General features: G+C 47.6%; 1 protein-coding gene across 2 annotated transcripts in view; it reads left to right on the top strand.

The window, feature by feature from the left end:
* Nucleotides 1-19,245, top strand: part of scn5lab (sodium channel, voltage gated, type V-like, alpha b) — a 524,522-nt gene that overhangs the window by 342,599 nt on the left and 162,678 nt on the right. For both annotated transcript variants that reach the window (XM_085987471.1, XM_085987470.1), the window contains one exon: nt 13,724-14,158. In XM_085987471.1, the coding sequence (XP_085843597.1) occupies nt 13,724-14,158 (435 nt within the window). The remainder of the gene's footprint in view (nt 1-13,723; nt 14,159-19,245) is intronic.

The following is a 19,245-nucleotide window of genomic DNA, read 5'->3' on the forward strand; positions in this document are numbered from 1 at the left end:
TCCGTGGAGAGAAATTAGAGTCGACGTTTCGGGTCAAAACCGAAACTTTTGCTATCGTAAAGTAACTCAATTGGCTGCAAAAGGGGCATCTGCCGACAACAACACAACTTGCATTTATATAGCGCCTCAAATGTAGTAAAAACGTCCCAAAGAGCTTCACAGGAGCGTTATCCGAGCCACAGAAGGAGATACTAGGACAGGTGACCAAAAGCTTGGTCAAAGAGGTAGGTTTTAAGGAGTGTCTTAAAGGAGGAGAGAGAGGTAGAGAGGTTTAGGGAGGGAATTCCAGAGCTTAGGGCCCAGGCAACAGAAGGCACGGCTGCCAATGATGGAGCCATAAAAATCGGGGATGCGCAGGAGGCCAGAATTGGAGGAGTGCAGAGATCTCGGAGGGTTGTGGGGCTAGAGGAAGTTACAGAGATAGGGAGGGGGGCGAGGCCATGGAGGGATTTGAAAACAAGGACGAGTATTTTAAAATCAAGGCTTTGCCGGACTGGGAGCCAACGTAGGTCAGCGAGCACAGGGGTGATGGGTGAACGGGACTTGGTGCGAGTTAGGATAGCAGCAAACAGCGGTAGAAATAACATAACTGAATTAATGCTCAGAATTTCTGGTGGTTAGTGGTGTCAAAGTATATGGAGCAAAGGGAAGTAATGGAGTTGAGGTGCAGATCAGCCATGGATCTAATTGAATGGCAGAGCAGGAACTGAATGGCCTCCTTTGTTCTTAATGCTTCCTATGCTTCGAGAAAGGAATGAGAGCCTTCACGAGTAGACAGCTTGCAAACGCAGGCAGGAGATCAGCCATGATCTCATTGAATGGCAGAGCAGGCTCGAGCGGCCGAATGGCCTGCTCCTGCTCCTATTTCTTATGTCCTTAATCCTGTACTACTGCGCGGTATTGAATTGGATGGTGAGGGTTCTTCAGCCCATTCACTCTCCTCCTTCCAGAATACCCACTCTCCCCGGTGTCCCGGCCAATGTTTATCCCTCAATCAACACAACAAAAAACAGATTATCTGGTCATTATCACATTGCTGTTTGTGGGATCTTGCTGTGCGCAAATTGGCTGCCGCATTTCCCTCATTACAACAGTGACTCCACTTCAAATAGTACTTCATTGGCTGTAAAGCGCTTTGAGATGTCCGGTGGTCGTGAAAGGCGCTATATAAATGCAAGTCTTTCTTTCTCTCTTTATCTGAAAGATGGAACCTCCGACAGTGCCGCGCTTCCTTCGGAACTGCACTGAGAGTGGTCAGCCTAGATTTTGTGCTCAAGTCTCTGGAGTGGGGCTCTGGACCCACGACCTTTGTGACTCAGAGGCAACGGTGCTACCCTTGGAGCCACGGCTGACACCTTGTGACACCTGTGGTTGTATAATCACGCTTGGAGTTTGTGTAAGGGAAGGACCCCTTCCAGATTCTCGGTTAACTAGAGGTAAAAGATTAGCCATGATCTTATTGAATGGCAGAGCAGGCTCAAGGGGCCTACTCCTGCTCCTACTTTTTACATGTCTTGAATATACTCAACGATTGAGCATCCACAGCCCTCTGGGATTAGAGAATTCCAAAGCTTTGTTCTTATTGTCTGAAATCACTGACTATATGCTCTGAGATTTCTCCTGTCTCTAAGTCCTTGACATGAATCAGTCATTCATGAAAGAAAGACTTATGAAATAATACTGAGTGGCCTACGGGCGGCGCTGTCCAGGGAGAGTATAAATACTCGGACATGGGCCCAGCTTGCGCAGGACATTCTTAACAGGAACTAGTGAAGGACACAACTAGACCTCCATGTTGAAAAACAGTTGATTAAAGCTTTGTTTAACGCTTAGACCAAGTGCCTAGCAGTTTTCTTACGTCAGTCCTGATGTAGTTCCTGTGTTGTAGTATACGCTGGCCCAGGCCCTTCTGCTATGTATATTGTGTGTTGAGAGCTGGGTTGGAATAGAAATGTACTAACATGATTAATAATCCTGCATATTCTTTTCACAAATTGCCCTAATATTCCAAGAATACAACAAGCAATTAATCAGACTGTATTTCACAAACATGAGTAATACCGTGGGTGAATTAAACTGGGGCAAAAACAAATGAATATATGAAAACAGAATAAATCTCTGACCACTCACACAGGCTCACTCACACCTACACGGAATAATATGTTGCCATGGCTACCAATTGATATATTAACACAAAAAGGACATTTGATGTTTTCTTTTCACTGCCGACTTCAAATGAGCTCTTTTGTAAAATGCCAGGTTCTATTTCTCATTATTGCGGGAGGAAAATCCTCAAAGATTAATGAATGTCAAATGGATTGCATATTCATGTGGAATGCTACCAATATTTCATGTTCTCGCCAAGGATGGACTGTGTGATATTGTGTGCACGATGGGATTCTCGAACTTGCACTTTGAATCCCTTCAACACCGTTTCCTCTCTGCCAACAGCACTAAGCCTGTCCTCGTCAGGGTAACCAGTCACATCCACTGTGACGTCCTCATGTTCAAATCCCTCCGTGGCCTCGCCCCTCCCTATTGCTGTCACCTCCTCCAACCCTACAGCCCACCGAGATCTCTGCGCTGCTCCAATTCTGGCCTCTTGTACATCCCCGAGTTTCAGCTGCCTAGGCCCTAAGCTCTGGAATTCCCTCCCTAAACCTCTCTGCCTCTCCACCTCTCCTCCTTTAAGATGCCCCTTATAACCGACCTCTTTGACCAAGCTTTTAGTCACCTGTCCTAATATCTCCTTATGTGGCTCAGTGTCAGTTTTCATTTGAAGCGCCTTGGGACGTTTTACTACGTTAAAGGCGCTATATAAATGCATTTTTTTGTTGATTTGGTTTTCCTCACAGGAGTCACAACCATCTCTTCTTTCAGCCCAAAGTGTCAACCGTAATGTCCCAAACATTGCAGAGATTGGAGGGGCGAGGCCATGTTGACAGAACAGTTGGTAGGAAGATATTGAAAACTTTAGGGCCGATTATAACTTGGGGCGTGAATTGAGGGGTGCAGGGGCCGAACCGGCAGCGAAGTATCCAGTCCACCCGGAGCGTGAGGCACGGGAGGTTTATGCACTTTGTTTTTGCGCTAAGTGTCAGCTGTGGCTCGCCTTGGAGTCACAAGGTTGTGGGTTCAAGTCCCAATCCAGAGACTTGAGCAAACAAAAAAAAAAGCTAGGCTGAAATTCCAGTGTAGTGCTGAGGGAGCGCTGCACTGTCGGAGGTGCCGTCTTTCGGATGAGACGTTAAACCGAGGCCCTGTCTGCTCTCTCAGGTGGACGTAAAAGATCCCAAGGCACTATTTTGAAGAAAAGCAGGGGAGATATCCCCGGTGTCCTGGTCAATATTTATCCCTCAACCAACATAACAAAAACAGATTATCTGGTCATAGAAACATAGAAGCTAGGAGCAGCAGTAGGCCATTCGGCCCCTCGAGCCTGCTCCGCCATTTAATGAGATCATGGCTGATCATCCAAATTCAGTACCCTGTCCCTGCTTTCTCCCCATATCTCTTGATCCCTTTAGCCTTAAGAAATATAATTAATTCCTTCTTGAATATATTTAATGAATTGGCCTCAACTGCCTTCTGTGGTAGAGAATTCCACAGGTTTATCACTCTCTGGGTGAAGAAATTACTCTTCATCTCTGTCCTAAATGGCTTACCCCTTATCTTTAGACTGTGACCCCTGGTTCTGGACTCCCCCGCCATCGGGAACATCCTTCCTGCATCTAGTCTGTCTAGTCCTGTTAGAATTTTATAAGTTTCAATGAGATCCCCTCTCATTCTTCTAAACTCCAGCGAATATAAGCCTAATCGACCCAATCTCTCCTCATACGTCATTCCTGCCATCCCAGGTATCAGTCTGGTGAATCTTCGCTGCACTCCCTCCATGGCAAGAACATCCTTCCTCAGATAAGGCGACCAAAACTGCACACAATACTCAAGGTGTGGTCTCACCAAGGCCCTGTGACAACTGCAGCAAGACATCCTTGCTCCTGTACTCGAATCCTCTCGCTATGAAGGCCAACATACCATTTGCCTTCTTAACCGCCTGCTGCACCTGCATGCTTACCTTCAGCGACTGGTGCACAAGGACACCCAGGTCTCGTTGCACTTCCCCTTCTCCCAATCTATTGCCGTTCAGACAATAATCTGCCTTCCTGTTTTTGCCACCGAAGTGGATAACCTCGCATTTATCCACATTATACTGCATCTGCCATACATCTGCCCAATCACCCAACCTGTACATATCATACTGGAGTTTCTCGGCATCCTCCTCACAACACACACGCCCATCCAGCTTTGTGTCGTCTGCAAACTTGGAGATAGTACATCTAGTTCCCTCGTCTAGATCATTAATATATATTGTGAATAGCTGGGGTCCAAGGACCGATCCCTGCGGTACCCCACTAGTCACTGCCTTCCACTCGGAAAAAGACCCATTTATTCCAACTCTTTGCTTCCTGTCTGCCAACCAGTTCTCTATCCAAGATTATCACATTGCTGTTTATGGGAGCTTGCTGTGTGCAAATTGGCTTCTGCGTTTCCCACATTACAACAGTGACTCCGCTTCAAATAGTAATTCATTGGCCGTAAAGCGCTTTGAGACGTCCGGTGGTCGTGAAAGGCGCTATAGAAATGCAAGTCAGTTTTTTCTTTTTTGTTTGAATGGAATGGAAAGACCCTAGGCAAGACGGAGGGTCAGAGGGATCTGGGTGTGCAAGTACACAGATCCCTGAAGGCGGCGGAACAGCTGAATAAGGTGGTAAAAAAGGCATATGGGATACTTGCCTTCATTAGCCGAGGCATTGAATATAAGAGCAAGGAGGTTATGATGGAGCTGTATAAAACACTGGTTAGGCCACAGCTAGAATACTGTGTGCAGTTCTGGTCGCCACACTACAGGAAGGATGTGATCGCGTTAGAGAGGGTGCAGAGGAGGTTCACCAGGATGTTACCAGGGCTGGAGCGCTTCAGCTATGAAGAGAGACTGGGCAGATTGGGTTTGTTTTCCTTGGAGCAGAGGAGGCTGAGGGGGGGACATGATTGAGGTGTACAAAATTATGAGGGGCATAGATAGGATGGATGCTGAGGAGCTTCTTCCCTTAGTAGAGGGGTCAATAACTAGGGGGCATAGATTCAAGGTAAAGGGCGGGAGGTTTAGAGGGGATTTGAGAAAGAACTTTTTCACCCAGAGGGTGGTTGGAGTCTGGAACTCACTGCCTGAAAGGGTTGTGGAGGCAGAAACCCTCACAACATTTAAGAAGCATTTGGATGAGCACTTGAAATGCCATAGCATACAAGGCTACGGACCAAATGCTGGAATATGGGATTAGATTAGACAGGGCTTGATGGCTGGCGCGGACACGATGGGCCGAAGGGCCTCTATCCGTGCTGTATTACTCTATGACTCTATGATTCTATGACTCCCGCCCGGAGTCGTTGGGGATTTCGTCATTGCTGGCTGACGGGAATCAAAACTGATGAGGGGGTCATTCAGACCGCTGCCAGGGCCCCATGGAAATGGTCTCCGACAAGTTAAGTACACGTTGGAGTTGGGGGGGGGGGGGGGCGGCGGGGAATGGTGGGGGAGGCAAATCTGTGATTTGAGGGGAGTGGGGGAAGCCCAGACCAGGGGCGGCCAAGAGTCTCCTTGTGGGCTCAGGGGGAGCACTTCTTCTCCTCCTGGCCCACAAGAGACCTTAAAAGAAGCACTGACCCGGGCCTGGAGACCTTGCTGCCCCCCAGCTTTCGCTGATGGTTTGGAGACTGTGCGGGGCGTAGTTGGGTTAAATCTGAGCGTGAGACCCGATGGTGTCATCGGGACACGACCAGCCATTTCAATTTGGACCTGTTCCTTTGGGATGGGCGGCCTTCCTGTGCCTGAGGTCAGGTAAGTAAAGATTGTGAGGGGTGGAGGCGGGGGGGGCGTGGGGCGGGGGGGTTGGTGTTATCACATCAAGAAGGCGGGGTGAATACCTCCGCCACCTCCACCCCCCTCGCACCCCACAACATACCTGTCTGGCGGGGGTTAAAATCATCCCTTTTGTCTTGTGAGGTTTTGGAAGTAAGGCATTCGTTTTGAATTCAGGCAATGTAGATTACTCCAGAGGGTGCCAGCGAATATCTCGTGCGCACTTTATAGGAGTGAGTGCTAAACCAGACCAGTTCAAGTCAATTCAGCAGCTGCCCAGACTCAGTATAGTGTGCACCACGTTGATGCACCTGTTCCCTATTGCGCTTGTGAAATGGCATCCTCCACAGCTACACAATAATAAAAATAAATACTTGCATTTACAAAGCTTCTTGGCACATCAGCGTTCGTTCCACACACAAATTATTTTTGAAGTTCAGTGGCTGTTATAAAAGAAAGTCTTGCATTTATATAGCACCTTTCACGACCACCGGACGTCTCAAAGCGCTTTACAGCCAATGAAGTACTTTTGAAGTGGAGTCACTGTTGTAATGTGGGAAACGCGGCAGCCAATTTACACACAGCAAGCTCCCACAAACAGCAATGTGATAGTGACCAGATAACCTGTTTTTGTTATGCGGATTTGAGGGATAAATATTGGCCACGACACCGGGGAGAACTTCCCTGTTCTTCTTCGGATTAGTGCCTTGGGATCTTTTACGTCCACCTGAGAGAGCAGATGGGGCCTCGGTTTAACGTCTCATCCAAAAGACAGCATCTCCGACAGTATAGCACTCCCTCAGCACTGCACTGGAGTGTCAGCCTAGCTTTATGTGCTCAAGTCTCTGGAGTGGGACTTGAACCCACAACCTTCTGACCCCAGAGGCAAGTGTGCTGCCCACTGAGCCACAGCTGACATAAGTGCAAACACGGCAGCCATTCTTCACTAGAGAAGAACAGATGGGTTGAACAACCCATTAATTTTTTTAATTTATTCATTCAAGGGATGTGGGCGTCGCTGGTAAGCCCAGCATTTATTGCCCATCCCTAGTTGCCCTTGAGAAGGTGGTGGTGAGCCACCTTCTTGAACTGCTGCAGTCCGTGTGGTGAAGGTACTCCCACAGTGCTGTTAGGGAGGGAGTTCCAGGATTCTGACCCAGCGATGATGAAGGATCGGCGATATACTTCCAAGTCAGGATGATGTGTGACTTGGAGGGGAACTTGGAGGTGGTGGTGTTCCTATGCACCTGCTGCCCTTGTCCTTCTAGGTGGTAGAGGTGGCGGGTTTGGGAGGTGTTATTGGTGGCGTTGGCGGAGGGAGGAATGTTGGCTTTGAGCCCCATCGTATGAGCTGAGTGCACAGTCGAGGCTGACACTTCGGTTCAAGCACGGAGCACTGTCAGAGGGGCCATCCTTCGGATGAGATGTAAACCTTCTCTACCTGTTCGGATGGACATTGAGAAAAGCTGTAATGGAAAGTTGTTAGAGTTTCTATTCTGGATGGATACGATCAAAATGGTCTGAAGGGCTTTCATCGTCCAAACCTGCTTTGTGATGTATTTAAGCAGACCAGGCACATTCCCTATGAGCAGATAAATAGGATGGAACAATCCCAGAACACACTTAAAGCAACATTACTAATATACTGGACATTACAAACTTTTCTCCAGTCCCACCACTCACACGCCCCACCCCATTCAAATAAGCACAAATATTAGTCGAAATCCCCTTAAATGGGTTATCTCGCTTGTTGCACCAGTTGTGGTATTGGTATTTAACCCATGAGTTTACTCATTACATAGAATTACATAGGATATACGGCACAGAAACAGGCCATTCAGCCCAACCAGTCCATGCCGGTGTTTATGCTCTACTCGAGCCTCCTCCTGTCTTTCCTCATCTAAATCTATCAGCATAACCCTCTATTCCCTTCTCCCTCATATGCTTATCTAGCTTCCCCTTAAATGCTTCGATACTATTCGCTTCAACCACTCCCTGTGGTAGCGAGTTCCACATTCTCACCACTCTCTGGGTAAAGAAGTTTCTTCTGAATTCCCTACTTGATTTCTTGGTGACTATCTTATATTAATGGCCTCTAGTTTTGCTCTTCCCCACAAGTGGAAACACTCTGGGCTGGATTTTGTCAATGGGGACGTGATGGAGGCGGGACTCCCACTTTTTGGGTTGTAGTCCGCCTCCATCGAGTTGTGGCCAACCCACACGATTTTCCCTTGATTGACCTTGTTGAGCCCGCCCAGCGGGCTCAGCAGGCCAACTAAGGGACACCCGGTTACAGGTGACGTCAGGGATTGACATTTCATCTGTCAAGAGCTTTTGACAGATGAAATATCAGCGTTTGACAGCTCTGTGAAGCTGTCAAACACTGACGATCTGACGTCTAACTTGAGTCCTTCTCCACAGACTCAGTTAGAAATCTCTCCAGAACAGAAAGCAGAATGCTGCAACTTTTGACAGCTCGCGGCCATTCTGCTTTCTGTGCCGGTGAGATGAGGGACTCCCGAGACCTGAAGGAAGGAAGCCTGCATTAGTAAGTAAAGGTAAGTAAAACTTATTTAAACACTTTACACACACCAAACACACTTACCTCTGCATTCATGCACCCATCACTCACCTGAACACCGGACATCACGAACCCTCCAAGCCCTTCAGCCCGACGGTCCACCTCGCTAACTTGGCGTGGTTCGGAGCCGTCGGGAATCCCACACTTCAGGACTAAAAATAGGGATTAGGCCAAAAACTGCCTGTTAACAGGCAGTTAATTGGCACTAATCCCCTTCCCGCCTCGGGGAGGCGGCTCCCAGCACAGGTTGGGTACCCGCCTCCTGGGAAGTGTTCGTGCCCCCCGATTCTGCAATTTTCCCCCCACTCCCACCTCCAAACCCGCCTCCACGGGGCTTGGAAATTCGAGCCCTCTGTCTCAGTCTACTCTATCAAAGCCTTTCTTAAATTTTAAATTAGGTCACCCCTCAGCCTTCTCTTTTCAAGAGAAAAGAGACCCAGCCTGTTCATCCTTTCCTGATAGGCATAACCTCGCATTTCTGGTATCATACTCGAAAATCTTTTTTGCACCCTCTCCAGTGCCTCTATATCTTTTTTTATAATACGGCGACCAGAACTGTACGCAGTACTCCAAGTGTGTCTAATCAAGGTTCGATACAGGTTTAGCATAACTTCCCTACTTTTCAATTCTATCCCTCTAGAAATAAACCCTAGTAATTGACAGCTGTTACTTAACAATTTGGTGTGGGAACCTTTTTCCTTGGTGTTTCTCCGTATCCTTGGTTACTGCATGAGAGGCATCGGCACATTGAAACACTCTTCGCTGGGAGCGGACTGATTAGCCTCTTGAAGATGCCTCTTGCTTTAGCGTCTGCGTGCTCGGCACGTGTGACTAGTTAGAAGTGGATTTCTCTCCTTGTCCGGAGCAGCCTCCCTCCACTCCCCTCGTAGATCACCGAGGATTCCAAATCTAATTACAGAGGGGAGGAGGAAGGCAGCTGAAATGAGACACTTGATGAAGCGCCGAGTGAAAATAAAACAAGGGATATAATTGAAGCCGCTCCTTGTGTCATGGGTGCTTAAGGCATGGTCACCCGTGTCCAGTCAGCAGTTATGGGAGTGCAATGAAGTGATGAATGTGTCATTATTAATAATGTCGCACTGACTGCCCATGCAGACAGTGAAAATTTAATTGAGGTTACAGGAGCTTTCTTTCCCCCTTCATGATATTTCACAAGGTAATTATGGAGGAGAGAGGCTATTCATCCCATCTTAATTCAGCCATCCATAAAATACTCCAAAGTTCCCCCCCGCCCCACTCCTCATTGCAGCATCCAATTGGTTTTATAATTGATTCACCTCCATTACCCTATCCACAATCCATTCCATGCATTAATTGCTGCTCTTGACATCAGTCTTAAATTTGCCTTTTACTACTTTGAACCCGTGACCCCTTGACCTACTCTTGCAATTTACCTCAAAGTCATTTTCTGGATATTTGAAAGGGCGATTCCTTTCATTGGTCTGCCCTGCCCTGCCCAGACCTATGCACTGGTTCCAATGACAACAACTTGTATTTATATAGCGCCATATAACAGAGTAAAACGTTCCAAGGTGCTTCACAGGAGCATTAGCACACAAAATTTGACACTGACCCAATATAAGGAGATATAAGGACAGGTGACCAAAAGCTTGGTCAAAGGTTTAAAGAAGCATTCTAAAAGAGGAGAGAGATGTGGAGAGGTTTAGGGAGGGAGGTCTGTAGCTTAGGGCCAAGGCAGCTGAGGGCATGGCCGCCAATGGTGAAGCGATTTAAATGCGCAGGAGGCCAGAACTGGAGGGGCGCAGATATCTCGGAGGGTTGTAGGGTTCCTTATAGAACCACAGCTGTAACACTGTTGGCACTGACGGGAAATGCAGGTGGAGAAAATGACAATGGGCTTACAGGAATCACCGACCAATTCACAGCGGTCAGGCCTAACTCGACACCTCAGCAGGGAAACGTACCCCCAAGTGTTGCGTTGAGTCACAAGGACTAGGAAAGTCCCAAGCGCAACCCCTGGCCTGTGCTGCGGTGTGCTGCAATTAGCCTCAGTGTCGCTGAGCCAGAGAGGAGAAAATTCAGCCAAGGTTTCCGCCTCTGCTCAAAATCCAGTGACACCCCCGCACCCTCCCTCCTCCCTCACCACTGCATAATGTGTGTGCTTTAGATATCATTATGTTCTGGGAGTGCGTGCCCATAAGGAAGCCCAATTGGATTCAAGGAACGGACAGAATATCAAGCTTGCTCCTTCACAGACATGTGCTCCTCCCCACCTGATTTTTTCCAATATTCGCTACGCCCAGGAGATGCAGACCCGCTCAGGCATGGTCCCAGGAAAATCTACCCCAGCCACTTCCTGATTCTATTGAAGCTGTTCCACAAAGTTCTTCATTTTGGATTATTTTTAATTGCATCAAAGAAAATGAGTGCACCAAAATAAACAACTGGATCTACAAAAGAAGGTGCAGTCCAATTTTTTTTGTGATGATGGTTTTACAGAAGACAAGACATGTTTATGCGAATCGGTACCTACCCACTTTCCCTCCCCTTTCTTCCTTCTCAAGTCCTGCCCCGTCCCCAGGTCACGGGGTTTAAGCTCTCAGAAAGCAAGGGCGGTCACCCTGGCCTAAAGATGATCCCAGTGCCGCTCTTGGCAAACCCTCCCGGAGAAAAGTGCTGGGAGAGGGGAGGAGAAATCCATCCAATTTCCTGTTGCTCCCACAGGGAGACAGCCAACCTGTGCTCGACGCCATCTTGCACAGCATGACTGAGGTCAGAAACTCGTGGGGCCGTTGGAGCCACGTCCCTCTGAGGCGTCACGTGCTCCAGTGCCCAACGCCAACACGCCAGCGCAGAGGAACAGTCACTTAGAACAGGGTGAGAATCCCTCTGCTCGCTGCATGCCTCGACATCGTAAGCACGTGGGAGAAAACTGCCCCTGTTCAGTATTCCTATCAACATCGTAGTTATAGAAAGAAATAACTTGCATTTATATAGCGCCTTTCACAACCTCAGGACATCCAAAAGCGCTTTACAGCCAATGAAGTACCTTTTGAAGTGTTGAAGTGGGTTTCCTCCGGGTGCTCCGGTTTCCTCCCACAGTCCAAAGATGTGCGGGTTAGGTTGATTGGCCATGATAAAAATTGACCCTTAGTGTGTTAGGGGGGATTAAATACGTGGGGTTACGGGGATAGGGCTTGGGTGGGATGGCTGTCGGTGTAGGGACCGGGTGCTAGGGTTTGGATGATCAGCCATGATCTCGTTGAATGGCGGAGCAGGCTCGAAGGGCCGAATGGCCTGCTCCTGCTCCTGTCTTCTATGTTTCTATGTAATGTAGGAAATGCGGCAGCCAATTTGAGCACAGCAAGATCCCACAAACAGCAACGTGATAATGACCAGATAATCTGTTTTTTAGTGATGTTGGTTGAGGGATAAACATTGACCAGGTCACCAGGGAGAACTCCCCTGCTCTTCTTCGAAATAGTGCCATGGGATATTTTACATCCAACTGAGAGAGCAGGAGGGACCTCGGTTTAACGTCTCATCCAAAAGGCGGCACCTCCGACAGTGCAGCACTCCCTCAGTACTGCACTGGAGCGTCAGCCTGGATTTTTGTGCTCAAGTCTCTGGAGTGGGACTTGAACCCACAACCTTGTGACTCAGAGGCGAGAGAGAGACTGCTACCCACTGAACCATGGCTAATACCCTCGTATGTTTAGAATACTACTGGAAATGGCGATAGGAGAAATGTTCAAATATGATCCACGATGTCACTATGTACAGCAGCCAGAGAGTCCGACCGCAACATCTGGGAGGGGCGGTGGAGGAACATCATTTTAAAAACAATGACTAGAAGTGTGATTTTAAATCATTCAATAAAGGTGTATGCAGGGGAAAAGAGCTGTGAGGCAGTGAGTGCACATTTTTTCAAAACAAAATACTGCGGGTGCTGGAAATCTGAAATAAAAACGGAATATGCTGGTAAACGCTCAGCCGGTCAGGCAGCATCTGTGGTGAGAGAAACAGAGTTAACGGCCCAGTAATTCGGGTCCCAATGCGTGAGTAAGCACCGTGTACTCACGCGTGGGCCTGATGGAAGTGCCAGTTTTCAGCATGCACAGCGCATGCGCGGAAAACCGGCATTTCCTTTCCTCTGAACCAAGGGGTTCAGAGGTCAAACGCGTGCGCGCAGGAGTCTGCGTGTGCGCGCTGAAATTCCTTTTTTTTTACAGGGTTGCCCGTGCGATAAGGCCTCCAGTTTTTACGTGAGAAAAAAGCAGACATATGTACTTAGTTTTAAAAGGTAAGTAGTCTATTAATTAAAGTTAGACATTTTTTTCCACAGGTTTATTATTTTTAAAGACTTTACAGTAAGGTAAGTGTATTTTTAGACCTGATTTGTTAAAAAATTATTTTTTTCAAAAATTTGAATAATTGTTTAAATTAGTTTTTTACAGTTATTAATAGTTCATTTAATTAGTGGGATTTAAAAAAACTTTTATTTGAAGTTTAAGTACTGTTTTGGGCGCCCGGAGTTTTCATGAGTTTGACAGTTCTTACTATCAAACTCATGAATGAACTTTTGCAACCTCCGATTGGTTGCCCAGTGCTCACGTGATCCCAGCCGGCTCATCAAACTAAGTACGCCGCTGGATCACGCAAGCACAGCGCGCCGGGAGCTGGACCGGGCCACTGACAGGAAATCCACGCAGGGCCAGGCTTCAACTGTCGGCGCGCTATGTAAGTGTAGGTTGGGGGCTTGCACCCGCGGGAAGCCCCCGACACCAATTTCTGGGCCAACTTTTCAGGTCGATGACCCTTCGTCAGAACTGAGAGCTGTTAGAGATTAACATTATCTGCTCAATGCCATGTCCTAAGTATAAATATAATAAGATAGTCACTAATAAATCCAATAAGGAATTCAGGAGAAACTTCTAAACCCAGAGAATGGTTAGAATGTGGAACTCACTACCACAGGCATTAGATGCATTTACAGGGAAGCTAGATAAGTACATGAGGGAGAAAGGAATAGAAAGATATGCAGATGGGGTGAGATGAAGTAGGGTGGGAGGAGGCTCGTGTGGAGCATAAACACCAGCATAGACCTGTTGGGCCGAATGGCCTCTTTCTGTGCTGTAAGTTCGATGTAATGTCCCCTGAGATTTTACAGCAGTCACTCAGTAACCTACTGGCAATGTTTGCGAATAAGAGAAAACGGCAATAATGCCTGCTCATTTTTCCAGGTGCTCAACCTCTTCCTGGCCTTACTCCTGAGCTCCTTCAGCGCGGACAACCTGAGCTCACCAGATGAGGACGGCGAGATGAATAATCTCCAGATAGCCTTTGCCAGGATCCAGCGCGGCATCGGATTCATGAAGAAGGCCATCGGGGAATTCTTCCAGAGCATCTGCAAGAGGGCCGAGCCGTCGATGGAGGAGAAGACCATGGTGGAGCTCCCGACCTATGCCTTCAATCACACTGGCACCGAGAAGATGAACGAGCACAAGGACGGGAACGGCATTGGGAATAACGGGACGACAATGGGCAACAAGAACGAGCCTGCGGTCAATGACTCCAAGCTGATCGAGTGCGTTCCCATAGCAGTTATCGAGCAGGAGTTAGAATGTTGTGACGAGGAGGAGCAGAGCACCTTCATGGAGCTAGCTGGCAGCGAGGAGGTAAGAAAATTGACTTCTTTATCGGGGCTCTCCGATTTCTCCAGAGCTGCACGTGGAAGGAAAAAAGGTGACTTTGGACCTATGGTTCCTAAAGCTCTCCACCTCTGGGGGGTTTCCCCTCACCTCATGTCTGGGTCTGTTGAAGACCAATTGGTAAAGACTAATCGCTAAGATTAGTCAACAACTCCACTCTCATCGTATCATGTATCTACCAGGATGGTAGAAAGCAAACTAGATGGACCTTGCTCTTTAGTCATCTAACAATTCTTATGCTCCTATGTTATCTTACTGCACTCGTAATCCAGAGGGTTGGACTAATAATACAGAGCACGTGAGTTCAAATCCCACCATGGCAGTTTGAGAATGTGAATACAGTTTAGAAGGAAATCCAGAAATAAAAAGCTGGTATCAATAAAACTGACCACAGAGCTGTTGACTTGTCACAAAAATTCAACTGGCTCACTAATGTCCTTTAGGCAAGCAAACCTGCCGTCCTTACCCGGTCTGACCTATATGTGACTTTAATCCTACACCAATATGGTTGACTCTTAACGGAGGAAATAGGTGACTTTGACCTATAGTTTTCTACGTCTCTATAGGCGTCAAGGGGTATGGGGAGAGTGGGAATATGGTATTGAGATAGAGGATCAGCCATGATCCTATTGAATGGCGGAGCAGGCTCGAAGGGCCGAATGGCCGACTCCTGCTCCTATTTTTTTTCTATGTTTCCCAAAGCTCTCCACCACTGGTGGGGGAAGGGGGGCTGTGCGGTTTCCTTGCCTCATGTCAGGGTCTGTTGTAGACTAATAGAGATTGATTACCATGATTAGTCAACAACTCCATTATCGATGTATAGTCCCTATGTTTCCCCAACACTGTAAGTTGCGAAGTGCGGACAAGCAGCGTTCCTGAAGTAAAGTGCGATGAAAAGTGCGATGAAAGTGTGGCGTGACGACCGCCGAGCTAAGTTTATGTCGCAGCAGCAACCTTTGAGAAGCATTTCTTGAAGATTTGTGGTTACAGATCTCATTAGGTGAGCAAGTAAGAGATGGAACACTGTGCGTTTTTTAAAAAACTTTAGATCAGGACAGATGGCCTGCAGTGGCCATTCCTAGTCCTGCATGCTCCTGTGTTCTTACATTCCCTTCCATCTGTTTACCGATGCTTGTGCTGCTGGCCGGAGCATCCAGGGAGCAGGAGGGAGCGCAGCCGGCTGATTTTTCTGAAATGCCAGAAACTGACCTGAAACTGACAAGCAGGCTGTTGACTGGGGAACAATTAAGAAAGCATCACCATTGTACAGAGGACAGGTTATAGCCATCAGGCAAATATTTGCACACCTCAGCGGCCGTATTGAGGTGTGCAGCTGTGTTTTGATAATGAAAGCGCCACAATAGAGGAGACATTATAAACGGCTGTGACACAACAGTCTATATTGTTTGCAGGTTGCACACTCGAGCCAAATATTTGTGTGAATGGAGATTCATTTTTAAAGGGAGATTATTGTCAACTTAAAGAGTATTGGAAGGTAATTGAACTTGTTTATAATCAGAAGGGGGCGCGCTGACATGATTGAGACATCCATCGCGCCTCCTGCTACCAGCCCATTGATTTATCTTGGTTTTAATGCAAAGAATGATAACAAACGGCCGGAGGATCCCTCGGGACGGCTCAGTGAGTTTACCCAGTGGGTAGCTCACCCAGGAAGGCCCCAGGTCCTCCGGCTCCAGTTCAGCTTTGGGTTGCCTGACCTTAGCTGGGTTGGTGGAGGTAGGAATGCTGCACTTGGCCTCCGTATAGGGAGGGGAAAAATCAGCTGTGATCGCCATCTCCTGACCCCTGCTGGGCGCTGGGTGAGGACCTGATCCAGCATGCATTGGGCACAGTTTTGGTCTCCTTTTCTGAGAAAGGACATACAAGCCTTAGAGGCGGTGCAACGAAGGCTCACTAGATTGATCCCTGGGATGAGAGGCTTGTCCGATGAGGAGAGATTGAGTAGACTGGGCCTATACTCTCTGGAGTTTAGAAGAATGAGAGGTGATCTCATTGAAACAAGTAAGATTCTGAGGGCGATTGACAGGGTGGATGCTGAGAGGTTGTTTCCACTGACTGGAGAATCTAGAACTAGGGGGATAGTCTCAGAATAAGGGGTCGGCCATTTAAGACTGAGACGAGGAGGAATTTCTTCACTCAGAGGGTTGTGAATCTTTGGAATCCTCTACCCCAAAGGGCTGTGGATGCTGAGTCATTGAGTATATTCAAGGCTGAGATCGATAGTGTTAAGTCTGTGTGTTCTAGTTATTGTTAATAAGAATCACTGCACACAGACCACAAATTCAACAGGTCTTTACTAGTCGAAGGTCAGGCTGAACTGCCCAATAAATCATTACACAGCACTTATATACCGGTGTGGTCACCACCGGTATTACAGTATACAGCAGCCAAGATAAAGTAGTGCATCTCTTAAAATAGTTCTCTTAAAGGTGGAACGGTTACATACACCACAATCCTCCCTTTTTAGCTTAACAGTATGTATTCCCCATTTAACATAACATAATAACATATATACACAACTTCATGTAAAAACAGTTCACAGATTCAGTCTCTGAGGAGGCCTCCTGACCCGAGACGGATAATGCCTTTCAGGGGTCTCTGGTTCTCGTTGCTGGGGTGACTCATCTAGTTGATCCCCTATGGATAGGACATCATCATCAGGTATATTCACTTCTGAGGTAGATGCTTCAGGTTCACTAACTTCCTCCACGGTTGTCTCTGTCGTAACCATGGGCTCGACCCTTGTTCTCGATCCCACCAGTTGGTCAGCATGACGTCGCATTACATTTTCACCAACATCTACCGTGTACATCAGGGGTCCTTGTCTGGCCCGAATTGTTCCAGATTGCCATTTCTCGTTTTTATAGTCCCTGGCTAACACCGGTTGTCCTATTTCAAAACTCCGAGTGGGCTTGTTATTGATATGCTGGAACTGTTTGTTTTCGACTTCCCTCCGCACATTTGGTTTTAACAAGTCCAACCTGGACCGCAACCTCCCGTTATAGAACATCATGGCAGGACTTTGGTTTGTTGTTGCATGGGTGGCGTTTCGATATGCCAGTAGGAAATTGTCCACCTTGTGTTGCAGTGGAATCTGATCTTCGCTCATGGCCTTTATTGCCTTTTTGAACGTCTGTACAAACCTCTCGGCCAGCCCATTCGTAGCTGGATGATATGGGGCAGAGGTATAATGTTTCACCCCATTCTTCTTCAGGAATTTCTGGAATTCCTCTGACACGAACTGTGGTCCGTTGTCTGAACATATTTGCTCTGGCAATCCATTTCTTGCAAATATCGTTCTTAGCACCGCGATCGTCTTCTCCGAGGTAGTGGTAGTCATTTTAATCACTTCTGGCCATTTAGAATGTGCGTCCACCGCAATTAAAAACATGGAGTCCATGAATGGACCAGCAAAGTCAATATGTACACGTTGCCATGGGGTTGAAGGCCATTCCCATGGATGCAGCGGTGCAATTGGAGGTGCATTTTGGACTTTTTGGCACCCTGAGCAGCTTTTCGTCAGATCCTCTATCTGTTGGTCGATACCCGGCCACCACACATAAGCCCTAGCAAGGCTTTTCATCTTGACTCCCCCCAGATGACCTTCATGTAGTTCTCTCTCTCTTAACTTAGGAGGGATAATCACCCTTGTTCCATACATCAATGTTCCCTGACAGATGGACAGCTGTTCTCGTCTTGCTGAGAATGCCGGTAACAGTGGATCACCATGGGCTGGCCATCCCTTTACTGTCAATTCGTAGACCCGGGACAGTGTCGGGTCATTCCTAGTCTCCCTTTCAATATTTGCATTGGTGACAGGTAAACATTCGATGATGGTCGAGTGAAATAACTCCACCGGGTCAACCGTCGGTGCCTCCTCCTCAGTAGGTAGTGGCAGGCGCGACAGCCCATCAGCATTACCATGCTGCTTTGTACCTTTGAATTCTATCTGATATTGATGTGCCCCTAGGAAAAGGGACCATCTCTGGAGCCTCTGTGCTGTCATCACCGAAACACCCTTCTTAGGGTTAAAAATGGATACCAACGGCTGGTGGTCTGTCAGCAGTGTAAACTTCTGGCCCTGCAGGTAATGATTAAACTTCTTTACTCCCCACACAAGGCTGAGAGCCTCCCTATCTATCTGAGCATAGTTGCGCTCAGCGGAGGTCAATGATCTGGATGCAAATGCGACTGGCCTTTCCAAGCCATTTGGCAACTTGTGTGAGAGTACTGCTCCAATATCATAAGGAGAAGCATCACAAGCTAAACGAATAGGTAGCGTTGGGTTGAAGTGAGCCAACACTTCCTCTGAGGTGATCAATGCCTTGCTTTTGCGAAAGGCCTTCTTACAGTCCTCGCTCCACTTCCATGGTACTTCTTTCTGCAAAAGAGCGTTCAGCGGGTGCAGCACCGTGGATAGATTTGGCAGAAACTTATGGTAATAGTTAATCAACCCTAGGAACGACCTCAACTGGGATACATTTTCCGGAGCGGGAGCCTTCACAACAGCTTCGATCTTGTCAGGTGACTTGTGCAGCCCCTCCTGGTCAATGACATGACCACAGTACGAGATCCGTTTCTGAAAGAACTCACATTTCTGGCGATTAACTCGAAGTCCATATTCCTTCAATCTGGTGAGCACCAGTTTCAAATTTGCAACGTGTTCCTCATCGTCATCTCCTGTAATCAGGATATCGTCCAAGTAACATTGAGTGCTTGGAATTCCCTGTAATACCTGCTCCATGGCCCTCTGCCAAATTGCTGGAGCTGAAGCCACTCCAAAAACCAGTCTATTATATCGATACAAGCCTCTGTGCGTGTTGATTGTGAGATACTGGCGCGACTCTTCCTCAACTTCCATCTGTAAGTACGCTTGCGCCAGGTCTATCTTGGTGAAGTGTTTCCCACCAGACAATGAAGCAAAGATATCCTCAATCCGCGGAAGCGGATATTGCACCGTGTGAAGCACCGGATTAACCGTGATCTTGAAGTCTCCACAGATGCGGACCTTCCCCGGTTCCCCTGGCTTGTTA

Source organism: Somniosus microcephalus, chromosome 5 (assembly GCF_052327205.1).
Source record: "Somniosus microcephalus isolate GS21.2 chromosome 5, FLI_Smic_1.0, whole genome shotgun sequence".
Lineage (NCBI taxonomy): Eukaryota > Metazoa > Chordata > Chondrichthyes > Squaliformes > Somniosidae > Somniosus > Somniosus microcephalus.